Source organism: Salvia splendens, chromosome 20 (assembly GCF_004379255.2).
Source record: "Salvia splendens isolate huo1 chromosome 20, SspV2, whole genome shotgun sequence".
NCBI classification, from domain to species: domain Eukaryota; kingdom Viridiplantae; phylum Streptophyta; class Magnoliopsida; order Lamiales; family Lamiaceae; genus Salvia; species Salvia splendens.
The window spans coordinates 21,217,806-21,230,593 of NC_056051.1; the positions used below are offsets into that span (position 1 = coordinate 21,217,806).

Here is a 12,788-nt window from a genome sequence, read left to right on the forward strand (position 1 = left end):
TCTAAAAGAAGAATGTTTTATTGCAATATTTAGAAGGCTTCCAAATTCTTCCTCTCTTGCTCAGATATTGCTGATTTTAATGCACCAAGCTCACATATATTGGGATCATATCTGAGTTAATGTTAGAATCATGGTGGAATTATCTTGGAACAATAAGTTGAAGTGAAAATGTTAAACAGCTATTGACTTAATTGATCTGCTTTTAATTAGGATAAGATTAAAATTGATTGAGTGTGTCTCAAATAAACAAAGCTTTCAATTATATAGGAGAGGGTTGAGTATACAACAACAACAACATCATCATCATCATATAATGTGTCACATTGCCTCCATTTCTAATCTTTAGTGTAACAGCATCATGGCACTGGCAACACACTTTTGTATCTCAATACACGACCATTCAAGCCATCATCCGAATGGATTTCCTCGTGGCAACGGAGAACTAGGCAAGGAGCGTCTGATCGGATTCAGGGAAGCAAAGGCGTCTTCGCTTGTGCCAAAGTTGCCATTCCCTTCTGGCCTGCAAACAGATCTTGATTAGGAGATATTATTTCCCATGTAAATATTACTAAAACTAACTATTTTGGAGAAAGAGTTGCAATGTTACCTTGTAAGAAGCATGTTGTTTGGAAGCTGCACCATGTAAGCTTCAGGAACTACATGCAGGTTTGGCATCAAATCATGAATATTTGGACTTTTTCAAAAAAAATGATTCTTTCTTTTATTTATACCTTGAGGCATGTTCATGCCATATGGGGTCATGTATGGTTGAGGAGATAGATAATAAGGTGAAGGCTGAGGCTGTGAAGCTGCTGGATTCAACATGTTTGGATGAGCTCCGTGCAACGGTGACATAGACGTGAACTAGACCAAGCATATACGAGTTAGGTAAGGTAACACATTCACAAATTAAAAGACTGTTTGTTTGTGCTTACTGTTGCTGCTTGAATTTGGATTCTGTCATCATCATCAATGTCAAAGGGATTCCTTGGTCTCGGGGGATTCTGATACGTGGCCACATGCTGTTGAAACAAGACACATTTGGATTGATGTGTACCCGTAAAACGTCAAGATTTGAGATTTATTTGAGGCATACCATTGCAGGATGATGATGGAATTGCATTCCTCCATGAGGCAGATGCATCTGCCATCCAGCGACTGGTGGATTGAACGAGACGAAACCCGAACTGAAAAGATTCTGCGCAATGTATATATATACATAAGCTTATGGAAAGGATAATACAAGTGGATTAATACCTCTGGGATTTCCTTCCTAGCACAAGGTGAATGATTGGCAGCTTCTAATGATTGCACGTTTGAAACGCTCTTCGTTCGCCTCAGATCATCCGGTGAAAGTGATCTGCACCCTTGCTGCAGAGAAATTACGTCTTTCTTTACAGAAAATAATCATGATCAAGTGAGATAATTTTCTTGAAAAAATTACTTTTGTTACCTCATTCAATGAAGATTCAACGGATGAAGCGCTTTGTATAGTAGTAGTGTTGGGAGGCATTATATGATGTGTGTGGACATGCTGCATCACATGATTGGTGACGTCTCTATGCAACGGTTGGTCACTTTTCATGACAGTGAGAGCAAGAGGTTCAGGGTAGTCAGGTACCCCGGGTGCTTCTTCTGTCTCGACATCAGTAGCATTATTCGCGCTGTTCACAGTTGCAACTGCAAGAGATGTTTCAGAGGCACTAGCTGGAGACGAAGGCATGGGATCCGAGAGTTCAAACAGCAAAGCCTCAATTGAATTCATAGGAACAATGCTTCTGCTTTCATTGCTAGTTTCTGAAGCCACTTGCTCGTTAGCCTCGGGTGGTTTTGCATCAAGAAAATCGATCAAGCTCATTGAATTTGCTGCCTCGTTTTCCTTCTCTTTAGAGGCAGCAGCAGCAACAATCTTCTGCCATGATCACACAAACACCATAACATTTCTGAAGCTCAATGTTTAAAGACACATTAATCTATAACTTTAACTAACCTCGTGACCTGTAGGAGAGGCCTTATGATCATCGAGTGCAGCTACTCGTAGATCGGGTGATTTGCATCCCAAAAACGCGTTGACAGGGGAGAGACTTGACGCACTCCTTATAGAGCAAGGTGACCTGCCTCCAGAGCCAGAGTTCCTGTCGTAGCGTTTCACACTCCCATCTTCTCGAAACCTGTCATCAATTATCTCGAAATGAGTGGAACGGTTCCTGTTGCTGATAGACCTTGGAATCACTGCGCTGTTTGTTGCACTTCTTTCCTCCAAGAAATCCTTCAAATTCAACCCACCAGATGAAAGAGATCTCTCGAATAAACTGTGGTCACGAAACTCGTCTCTGCCACAGCTACTGCTACCCGGAGACCTCCCCACATAGTCATCCCTTCTACCCCAACGAGACCTCTCAGACGGCCACTCACATAAGGCGTTTCTTGGTTCCTGCAGCGTTGAAACAATGCATAACTCTTCGCGCCTCAAAATTTATATTCTGTGATCAATTAGATCCAACTGTGTTTGAGCATTAGGCTTACTGATTGGGCCATTTGTAGCTTGTTGGAGCTATTATCACCGGCATACTTTCTATCAATGTAAACGCTTTTCACAAACTCTCGAAGCCTCTCAATATTACTGAAAATGCAGAAATAGGCCTCGTGTGGGATGACAATAAACTGGAAATTCAATAACTATGTTATATACCTGCTTTTAGGATAAGTCTTGTGATAAGGATCCCAACTTTTGAAGTAAACTTGCTTTGCCCTCTGAAAAAATTATGCAGAGAAAATTGTTTATGTTAGGGTCATAGTCTGATAAAGCAAAAGCAGATTATGACCTCATTTCCTCCAGCTTGAAGAGACATGATTTCTTCATCACTGAATTTTACCATTGACACTGATTTTACGCGATGCTGGAATTCCCGGCTGTGATTTCAGAAAGACGAGTCAGAATTTACTACAGCTAATGAGTAGTGATGTTTCTGTATTCTTATTGATCAAAAACTCAACGAAACTTACTGTACTCCGCTGCAATTTGTGCAGACGAATGTCCAGAAAGTTGTGCAGACATACTGCGGCCCCTGATCATTCAATAATGCGTATTAGGTTCATTCGTCTCGTCTACAACATACATATATATATATATATATATATATATATATATATATTTGCATGATCCTCAACATTATCTATCTCACGGTAGTAACACATGACAGAGAAGGGAAAACAAGCATAGGAATGAGATTAGCTAAATGATTAGAATATAGTTGTTTGTAGACAAATCAGAGATTTTCTTCACATAATCCATTTGTATTAGTTTCACTTATCAAATAATGAGTATATCTCACATGATCAAACAAAAGATCATTGCCAATACAAAACAATTCAATTGAAATGAGCATGAGCTAGAAATTCCAATAAAAATGAAAAAAGAAAGATGAATAATACCAACGCGTTGCAGTTGATGCATCTCCTATTGTCCGGTTGCTTGAGAAGGCCGCGGATGATCATCTCAACTTTCTCCTCTTCCTTCACACGACGAGGCATTTTGAAAATTTGTTCCTACTCACCCTCTAAACAAAAACTACCAAAAAAAGAAAATCAAGAAAATCAAAAGATGCAAATCTTCAAGATTGATGAAACCCTCCCTAAATTAATGGGTGAATGGATTAGGAAAGGTAGTTTGGAGTGTGGAAGGAGGGAAGGAGAAAAGAGAATGAGAATGATGATTTCATGTTAGCAGAGGCAGAGAGGCAAAGAGGGAATCTTGGCGGTTTTGACGGTTGGTTTGCCTTTTGTTTTTTAGGCACTCACATTATTAATGATAGTTGTAATAACAATTAGTATTCTTGATTGTATTATGGCTGATACCAAAGACAAAGTAATGATATTCAAGATTTTGTAATAGAAGTAAAGATCCAAAATTCTTCCTTGGGACGAATTACTATTTTTATTTATTTTTTAAATATTCTTTTTCTTTTGCAAATTTAGTATTTGCATTAAGGATAAAAAAAATTATCCTTCATTAGTCATTCCGCCCAATTCAAAGAAGAGAAAGGGGAAAATTACAAACTTCAAAATAACTATACTTACAAATAGAACTTTTTCACTCTTTTTTTGGGGAAATATTTACTTGGGATTCACCTCGTGAATGATCAGAGAGCACTAATCAAAAGCATAAAATAAGAGTTTCTTTCCTGGAGTAATTGACATACAGTTTTGATGGATCTGACAACCATAGTGTAGTACTTAATTAATATCAGTAGGTTAATAATATCAGTAGAGATTAGAAAACCATGAAAAGGGCAACAAAAAAAATTATGTACAAAGATTGAGAATTCTAAAATTTGAGGCGCCTCTTGCTTCATTTTTTGGCTGGAAAAATACATGCGTCTACCAAAAATGCCCTTGACAGTGAAAATACAGCCGAGAGACCTTTGTATCAGACTAGGCAGATGTGACAAATCGCCATCTACAAATACCTGCCCAGCCATCACGCTACAAATGACTACTATTTTATATTATGGACAAAGTATAGAAAGCCACGTATCTGAAAGCTGCGACTCTCTATGCACCCACAGCGGAGACGAGGACGATGATAGGATCGTGCCCTCTCGGCTGATGGGAGAGTTATTCTCCTCCACACGAACCAGAACCACATTGTCTTTTCTAATTGATGTCGCTTGCCTCTTTTACGGCCTCTGCATTCATCAGAGCAACCGCGGCTTTTTGGATAGCTAGGTCTGCTCTGTAGAACAGCTTCTGAGCCTTCTCCCTCTTCAGCCTGGCCATTTTGTGTGCATGCTGTGCTGCGCCACATGCATCGCGTAACCGTAACTCGTGGAGATCTGGACTGTCAGGTCCTTCAAGGAAATAAGGCCACTGACCAGGTGATTCAGGCACACCTGTGTTCCATTGCTGGATTGCATTTCGCTTCCCTGTTGACCTCGGGGTGTAGGGCTGGTTGTTATAAGAGGGGTATGATCCGAGCTTCTTTGATTTGTTTTTATAAAACTTCGGGCTGCCTGAGGCTCCGGTGCTCAAGTAGAAATGCGCATCGCGTGGAGACAGTAGCCTTGTTGATGGTGAAACATCGGAATAGTCATGATGAAGACTGCTTGCGTATAACATCTTCTCGTGTCCGAAAACATGACCATTGGATCTCCTCCCTGCCATGACAGATTGTTAATAGGTGACAAGAATAGAGATGATCATGGAAGAAAAGACAGGATGGATATGGCTTCCAGAAAGGGGAAAAAAGGCAATGGTATAATTATTCATAATCATGGAGACAACTGCAACAGGAAAGCGGTGAATACTACCAAAAATAAGACCGTCCTGATCAGCCATGGAAGCATGATGGTGTCCAGAAACTTGAAGTCTCCTGTGAGACCGTTGTTTCGAACCCTTATTGGGAACCTCCAAGCCACGTGGTCTTAAGCAGAATGCAAACATGGGTGGTTTTTCAGGAGGAACCTTCCCCTGAGTACCTGCAGACAAGGCATATAATCCAGGAGAAATCTTGTGCTCCCATTCTTTCAGCTGTTGTTGATACCTCTTCCAAAGTGGAGGCTGAATACAATACAGTGATAGCAATGAGCCGAAGAACAACAATAAGAAAGAAAATGTATATCTATACTATATTGGCCAGTTAAGTCTGAAGCTGTATTTTTGTATGTTAAGTTTGCTCGACAAGCTTGGGAAAAGAAGAGCCGTATTCAGTTTTATAATGATTTGTCAATCACTACCTAATGTGATGGGTTCAATCAGATGCATGATCCAAAAGCCCGATATATTCCGCCTGAGATCAGTTACCTACGCGCACTAAACCTCTGAGATCAACTTAAAGCATACATCTCACCAATCATTATATTTCTAAAATCAATTGAAAGAAGTCGTGCATTGAGACACTGCTAAAACGCATTTAAAAAGTCATTCATAGTAAAGTGAGCAATTATTTGACACTATAGTATTAGATATAACAAGCGATATAAAACAGACCTGCAGATGTCTTATCAATGACATGCCGATTTTCTCCCTCTTCTCCATCCAGTATTGATATAAGACTTTTGCAGCCCCCATTGACCCCATTCCAGTCAGAAGCTTTTCAATTTCTTCATCTGTGAAGTTCAACCGATGCTGAGAATATGAAACTTTTTCAAACATGTCTATTGCCTTCTCCAAGGAATCCTCAGATATCTCATCATGTTTGTCAGCACGACTATTGTGTGCCATCAACCACTGTTCATCATCACTATCCTTGTCATATAAAATATGTGAGGTATCCATTGCCATTTCAGCATCATTTTGGACCTGTCGGATATACTGTATAGGATTCCGAACAAAAGGAGCTTCATTTCCATGGTCGTCATCACTCTCTTCAACCATCCGTACTCCGGGGATGGGGATATTCTTCACAGATGCAGCACGGATATTCCTGTCGTGGCACTCCTCATTCATCTCCTTGAAAAGCATCCACTGGCTCCGGTCAGGAAACTCCAGTACCCAGTCCTTCCCTCCTTTCCACATCATAGCATGTGAGTAGCGGTTGGCGGACCCAGGCTGTAAAATGTGTTTAACCTTATAGGAATATTTCGTAACCCCAGAAAGTTTCACAGCCAGTCTCCATTCATTATGATCATCAACTTCCAACACAATATGTGCCCCATATTCTCTCCATCCTTTGTCCCCATTGGTGACTAGTACATTTGCAACACATTGAAGCAACTCTACATTTTTCTGGTTGTTACCAGAACCATCAGATATCCTCTTCAGGCTAGCTTTCCTAATTCGTTTGCAAGGAAGAGATTTTGCACTTGGCGATCTTTGCTTTCCACTGATATCACAACCTACCAAAGGCAATGTGTATTGAACTTGAGTGCGTGGTTTCTTCGGTCCATTACTGAATCCATTGGGCTTGAAGTTTAGGCTTCCATCAGGCCACACCGGGGGTTTATGTCCAAATGGAGAAGAAACAGAGTTGCTTCCACTATGCTGCCATGAGCTTCTGAAGCCGATAGTGTTGGGTTTATGCATAAATCCATCATGCACATTCCAATCCACATCAGAGGCCTGCCTTGATTCATAAGATGGAATCTCAACTCTCATGGCACCAGGTGTGGAATTAATCCTGGGGTCAGGAGTTTGAGATGTGATTGAAGTAGGCACAGATGAAACTCCAGGTGCATCAATCAGTTGCTGCGCTTCTTTCCCAGGTTCATGCTGGCATGGTTGACTAATAATTTTGGATGATGCATTTCCATCAAATTCTTTGAGACATCCACCCCTTCCATCATTCTCGGGATTCTCCCTCTGGATTTTTTGAGAGGAACATGCATCCTCAGCAGCATTGCTTGCCAAGACAACACCTATTCCTGAATCTTGTTGAAAACCATTGAGACCAGGAGATTTAGCATCTAATTTTCTGATATCATTACCAGCAGTACCATTTTGAAGAGCCCTGAATCTGGGTTTAAATCGAGCACATTCTGCACCTGGTTGACAAATAGCATCAGAACTTTCTGAAGAGCAGGGAGCATCCTGATGTTGGAGATTAACCGAAGCAAAACTATGCTCCATCAGTAGCTTGAGATGTAGAGTTAGAAAGAAAGTTGGTGCAGCAGAAAAGGAAAGAACGAATTGAGGCACTTTTCCAGGCTTTGCGGACAGACTAAAAGCAGACTGAGTCAGCCTTTTATTACGGGCTTCTCGGGAAACACCCGTTGGCAAAATGCCAGAAACATATTTCTTTTTGAAACCCTGGAAGTGAAAGAAGGAGAACCATTACTGTTAAATAACAGATCCATGGCCATTTCCAGGCCCCAGTAACTATAGCTATGACATACACAGTAAGGGAGAAAAAAGAGTGATATAAACCATTATTTCAAAAGTATAAATACCATATGAATAAGTAAGATAAGAGAATACCTCATTTGACGAGTGTTTTAAACCATCACAAGGTATGCATGACTGGAAATTTCCACATTCAAGTTCCTTAATGTTGTCATACGTGCACTCTGAGATGGGCAGTTGTTTAATGAGCAAACAATGTTGCAGAATCTCCGAGTCCAGGTAAAACCATCTTGAACTTTTTAGCTTGGAGGAACTGCAAAATTCAAATACATGCTGCTTCCTTGGATCTTGAGAACTAGAAAGTTGGAACCTTATTGAGGTTGCAGGTAATTTCACGTCGTCATTACACTTTTCATCAAATTGACGAAACACGATCAAGATCTGGAAGATCAAAGCTACAGCCTGCTTCAGGCAGCCTTCATATAAGAGAAATCTCATGCCATAATTAGTATCTATAAAAAGCATTTCCAGGACAACAGCAGGAGAACTGGCCACCAACACCCCATGTTGAAGCATAAGTATGTCATGAAGCAGTGAATAATTCCCTGATTCAAATGAAGTCCCTAGACATGGTAATACAGGTAGGCAAATCTCAAATTTGAATTGGTCAGATTCCAGAACAACATCTTTCAGTCTTAATTTGCCTTGACAATCAAACGACCATAGTAGCTTGCCAGATCCTCCTTTAGAAGGTCGGCAGCCAACACCATCAGGGGAAAGTGGGGGTACAGTCCATGGAGAAGTTCTACACGCTTTAACAGCTCTAGACACAGAATTACCTCCTTCACTTGCCTTACGGTATTTTTTCCTGACATAAACCACATGTTTCTCACTTGGAGATGTGTGTGTATGTAGAGAGTTATTACTCCTTTGGCCATCAAGTAAGCTATCCACTGATGCAGATTCACAATCTGGATTACTTCTAAATATCATTGAGTCAACTACATCACTATTTGAGTAGTCAGTTTTCTCAGATGACAATGAAGAGACCAAAGGAAGGTGCTTCTGTGAAGTCCTCTGTCTCTTTAAAGATTTCGGTGGAGCTTTGGCACGATGAGATTGACTAGCAAGCCATGAAGCTATGGGTTCAGAATCAAGAGGGTCCCTTGTACAGCTATCATCACCTGCTGATGGAGCTGTTTGTCCACTATGTAAATCTTTGGCCCTTCTCTGCTTACTTTTCGAATTGTCAGGAACCTCACTAGGGAGAAGCAAAAGCTTGAATTTCTCATCTAGGAGATTAACGATTTCCTCCTCTCGGTCATCGTACTTTATGTGATGATGTTTAGTTTCCGAATTGTAATCATTCACAAGGCCATGGTACCAACTCTCATCCAGTGGCCAAAATATTTTTATCCTCCGGTTCAAAACCCAGTATGGATCCAAGTCTTGGGAAAGAATCTCATAGAAATGGCGCCGTTTCCTTGGGATGCCTTTCCCTGCATTTCCTCTCCTGGGTCTAAGATTTCTGCTCTGATCATCAGCTGATGCGGACGGTCCATCAGCGAACGACTTGGCCTGTCGGGTAAAAGATTCCCGAGCAGATGAAGATGAAAACAACAATCCATCGGCCTTCTGAGAAACTGGAGACTTCTTCAATGAGAAGCCAGTACAGCTTGGATCAAACCGAGAGGAGAGCATCCTTGCAGCATTCTGCTCAAGATTCTCTTCATCATCATCGTCCTCATCCACAAAATCAACAAAGAGCTTATTTGATGAACTACCCATAGAAGGTTGAGACTTCTTAGTTTTAGCCTCCACACCACCTCTACCACTGCTAACTACTACATCCCTTTTCTTCTGACTGTTGCTCTGCTTTCTTTTACGCGGTGGAACTTTATTATTTACAACAGGATTACATTCTTTCCCTGTGTGGCAAGCTGAACCAGGCTCACTATTCCTGATATCTTTAACTTCTTCAGCTCCCACCTCCTGCTTTGATTTCACATTAGAACCACTAGACTTCACAACCGGTATGGAATCAGACTTCTGCTTTGATTTTGAACTAGAACCATTTACCTTTCTCTTGGATTTCACAGTTGAAACACTGTCATTACCCAATAGAGGGGTTGTTACCTGAGCTAATCGGTCATTGATGGCCTCCCCATCCTCGGATTTAGTAACTTCAGCCTTTTCTTCTCCTGCAGAATCAGAATGTCTGGTCGGCTCAGAACCTTGATCAGTTTTCAACTTTTTCCTCCTCACAGAACCCCGTGGACGCTTTGGGATATTAAAAGAACTTCCATTGTTTCCCAAAGGCAACGAGATGTCATGCAGACCTTCACTCCCGTCCTTCGATTTTTTTCCAAAATCTAGCTCTGGTTTTACACCATTTACATCTTCCTTCCTACTCTTCTTAGCATCACTCTCGAGACTACTCAGGGGAACCTCCTTCCTACTCTTCCTTTTTTTCTTTTTAACATTTTCCCCATCATTTTCATCACAAACTTTCTTCTTACTATTCCTCACTTGAGAAAACTGGGATTCATAGAGGCTCTTGAGATCTAATGAACGGTTTTTCTTAGGGATTTCAGCGCCACCAGACTTCTTTTTGCTGATTTCCATCAATAATCACTCAATTCAATCAAATCTATACGACCCCTTTGTTTCCATGTCCCACTTAGATCTGCCACAAATTTCACACGGAAAGAAAACGAAAAATATCCATAAATAACCCATCAAATTCTCCTGGATTACACCAAAAGGCAATTCATTTATCAAAATACGCCGATTTGATGGGCAAACTAAGAAAAAGAAAGAAAATAAATGCAGACATTAAACATGCAAGTATGTATCCGGCGACATACACACATGAACTGTACCTGTAATCAGTATTACGGCGACCACGCCATAGGAGAAGTGGAGATCGAGCATGAAAGAGTTCAAATTGGGGAGAAATTGAGAGAATGGGGAAAAGGAGAAAATTTCAGCTTTGATTTGAAGCCCTAATTTGATTCACTGCTTTTTTTGTCTATTTCATTTTTTTCCCAAAACCTTTTTCTTTTTACTACTATTAGTAAATTTTTTTGTTAAATTAGGGCTTGTATATTTGTCAGCTGGCAAAATAATCGATCAAAGGTAGAGTTGTCAAGTGGGTCGGGCCAGCCCGGCCCGGGCCCGCTGAGGCCCGCCTATATTGAGGCTCGGCTCGGCTCAGGCTCAGGCCCATGCCTGAAACGGGCTGGGCTGGGCCGGGCTTTTTTTTAATTTTGCTTAGCTCTGCTCGGGCTGGGCTGGGTTTTTAAAATTTTTATTTATGTATTTTAAAGATATCGTAAATGTATTATATGCAAGAATAAAATATATGGTAACTTGTATTTATGTCTCATTAACTAAATCTAAATTTAAATAATGTGTTTAAGTTTATTTTATTGACTTTGCATTAACAATATTTTTCATGATCTTTATTCTATTTAAAAGAAAGTGTATAACTAGAGGAAAAACTAATGTTGTTAGTTTTGTTAGTAGATGACGACACATGAGTCGATGTTGCACTTTTTAAAACTCCAAGTATATGAACTAACTAACAAATTTAAAGAATTCTATAATTATTCACCAAATATCAAGGTATTCTTAAAGTTAAACTTCAGAACCATCTTTTTTACCTCTTAGATAAAAAAATATAATAAAAAAAATTAGATGTAGTCAAAATAGAATATTGCAATCAGGATTTAGTTGGAAACTTATGTTGATATTAAACTATTATTGTTTGAATCCATTCGGAGACACCAAAAAAATTGGAATTATAGACAAAATTAACATGTCTCGTGCACAAGATTACATGCATAAATAGGGAAATATACTATTATTAGTGATTAATCACCAAATTATATTAAAAAACACTAATTATAGATGATGGGCTTCTGATGGGCCCGGGCCTGAGCTGGTCTTGGGCCTGGTCGGACTTGGGCTGGGCTTCAGATGGTCCTGGGCCTAGGTTTACAAAACGACCCAATTGGAGCCCAGCTCAACTAATGAGCCCAGCCCAGGCCCGCTTCATTTCACTGGTGGGCCGGGCCAGGCCGGGCCAGTTGACAACTCTAATCAAAGGGATCAATTCATTTTAAATTGGCCTTTATCAATCCCACGTGGGTATATATCATTTGTCGATTCGAAATGTGGAATTTAGGGGGTTTTTCATTATAATTTGAAAAAAAAAAATTGCTAAATAGTACTACTAGTAGTAAAATATTGTGCACCTAACATTGTTCCTATTCATAATAACATTGGAATATATAAACATTATATATTCATGTGTTCTTTTTACACCATCAACATTCAACAACCATTAAGTACTAGGTCTTCGAGTATTAGTTGACTACTTCTTTTATTCATCATTTCTTATTAATTTTAATAGTAATAATTTTCAATGCAATAAGTTTACAAATAATAGAAAAATATTAAAATTTCATTAACCATTACTTGATTGAAATAAAAAATACATTGTTCAAATAAATAATATTCCGTACTAAAAATATATAATAATAAAATACTTTAATCATCGAGGGGACCGAAGCGAGCCCAGATTTCTTCAAGTAGATCATGTCAGAGTCGAAGCTTATGTGTTCATTCATGGCATGTCCATATCTCTTCTTTTACTACTATTTTGCGCAAAATGAGCCCTTTTAGTCTATTAAACATGAAAAGGTCGTGATGAAAGCTAGCCATAGTGCAGGTTGATGAATACGTCATAGAGGTTTCACACATTGATGTCGTCGTTAACCCATAGACACCAAAGAACTCATGTTAAATCATTAGTAGTTGGCCAATGACTGCTCTCTACGATGATGGTTGGATCTTCCACAATCACTAGTATTTTTCCCCATGCATCTGGTGGATAATTTTTCCACTTATGCTGCATGTAGAAATATTGCCTAACATGTCGGGGCAGTCGTAACGTGCCTTGATATGGCAGTCTTGGATTGTCAGTGACTCAAGTATTCGTCACC

General features: G+C 39.8%; 2 protein-coding genes across 4 annotated transcripts; both read right to left on the minus strand.

The window, feature by feature from the left end:
- Positions 1-227: 227 nt before the first annotated feature.
- On the minus strand, positions 228-3,666 carry LOC121781898 (probable ADP-ribosylation factor GTPase-activating protein AGD14). Of its 2 annotated transcripts, none has more exons than XM_042179593.1 (13): positions 3,436-3,666; positions 3,007-3,068; positions 2,826-2,913; positions 2,693-2,754; positions 2,527-2,623; positions 1,991-2,434; positions 1,454-1,909; positions 1,258-1,371; positions 1,097-1,198; positions 936-1,022; positions 732-864; positions 608-656; positions 228-520 (listed from the first exon to the last, which is right to left on the minus strand). In XM_042179593.1, the coding sequence occupies exons 1-13, from the start codon at positions 3,532-3,534 to the stop codon at positions 409-411; spliced, it is 1,905 nt and encodes a 634-aa protein (XP_042035527.1). In that variant the 5' UTR covers positions 3,535-3,666; the 3' UTR covers positions 228-408. The 2 variants fall into 2 exon arrangements, with proteins under 2 accessions (XP_042035527.1, XP_042035526.1); XM_042179592.1 differs by having other exon boundaries at positions 1,454-1,912.
- Positions 3,667-4,165: 499 nt separating this feature from the next.
- On the minus strand, positions 4,166-10,819 carry LOC121781256. Of its 2 annotated transcripts, none has more exons than XM_042178996.1 (5): positions 10,662-10,819; positions 7,915-10,527; positions 5,989-7,746; positions 5,310-5,559; positions 4,166-5,156 (listed from the first exon to the last, which is right to left on the minus strand). In XM_042178996.1, exons 2-5 carry the CDS (start codon positions 10,402-10,404, stop codon positions 4,657-4,659), a joined length of 4,998 nt encoding a protein of 1,665 aa, XP_042034930.1. In that variant the 5' UTR covers positions 10,405-10,527; positions 10,662-10,819; the 3' UTR covers positions 4,166-4,656. The 2 variants fall into 2 exon arrangements, with proteins under 2 accessions (XP_042034930.1, XP_042034931.1); XM_042178997.1 differs by having other exon boundaries at positions 7,915-10,465; positions 10,662-10,813.
- Between the last annotated feature and the right edge of the window lie 1,969 nt (positions 10,820-12,788).

What these genes read in the sequence shown, in the direction of transcription:
- LOC121781256 (XM_042178996.1), bottom strand. Translation starts at nt 10,404, where the DNA reads ATGGAAATCAGCAAAAAGAAGTCTGGTGGCGCTGAAATCCCTAAGAAA. An exon ending in CATTGATAAGACATCTGCAG is followed by an intron (nt 5,560 to 5,988) that starts GTCTGTTTTATA and finishes TATTGTATTCAG; the next exon opens with CCTCCACTTTGGAAGAGGTA. An exon ending in TCAGGACGGTCTTATTTTTG is followed by an intron (nt 5,157 to 5,309) that starts GTAGTATTCACC and finishes CTGTCATGGCAG; the next exon opens with GGAGGAGATCCAATGGTCAT.
- LOC121781898 (XM_042179592.1), bottom strand. Translation starts at nt 3,534, where the DNA reads ATGCCTCGTCGTGTGAAGGAAGAGGAGAAAGTTGAGATGATCATCCGC. An exon ending in ACAAATTGCAGCGGAGTACA is followed by an intron (nt 2,914 to 3,006) that starts GTAAGTTTCGTT and finishes CTGAAATCACAG; the next exon opens with CCGGGAATTCCAGCATCGCG. An exon ending in CTAGGAAGGAAATCCCAGAG is followed by an intron (nt 1,199 to 1,257) that starts GTATTAATCCAC and finishes TACATTGCGCAG; the next exon opens with AATCTTTTCAGTTCGGGTTT.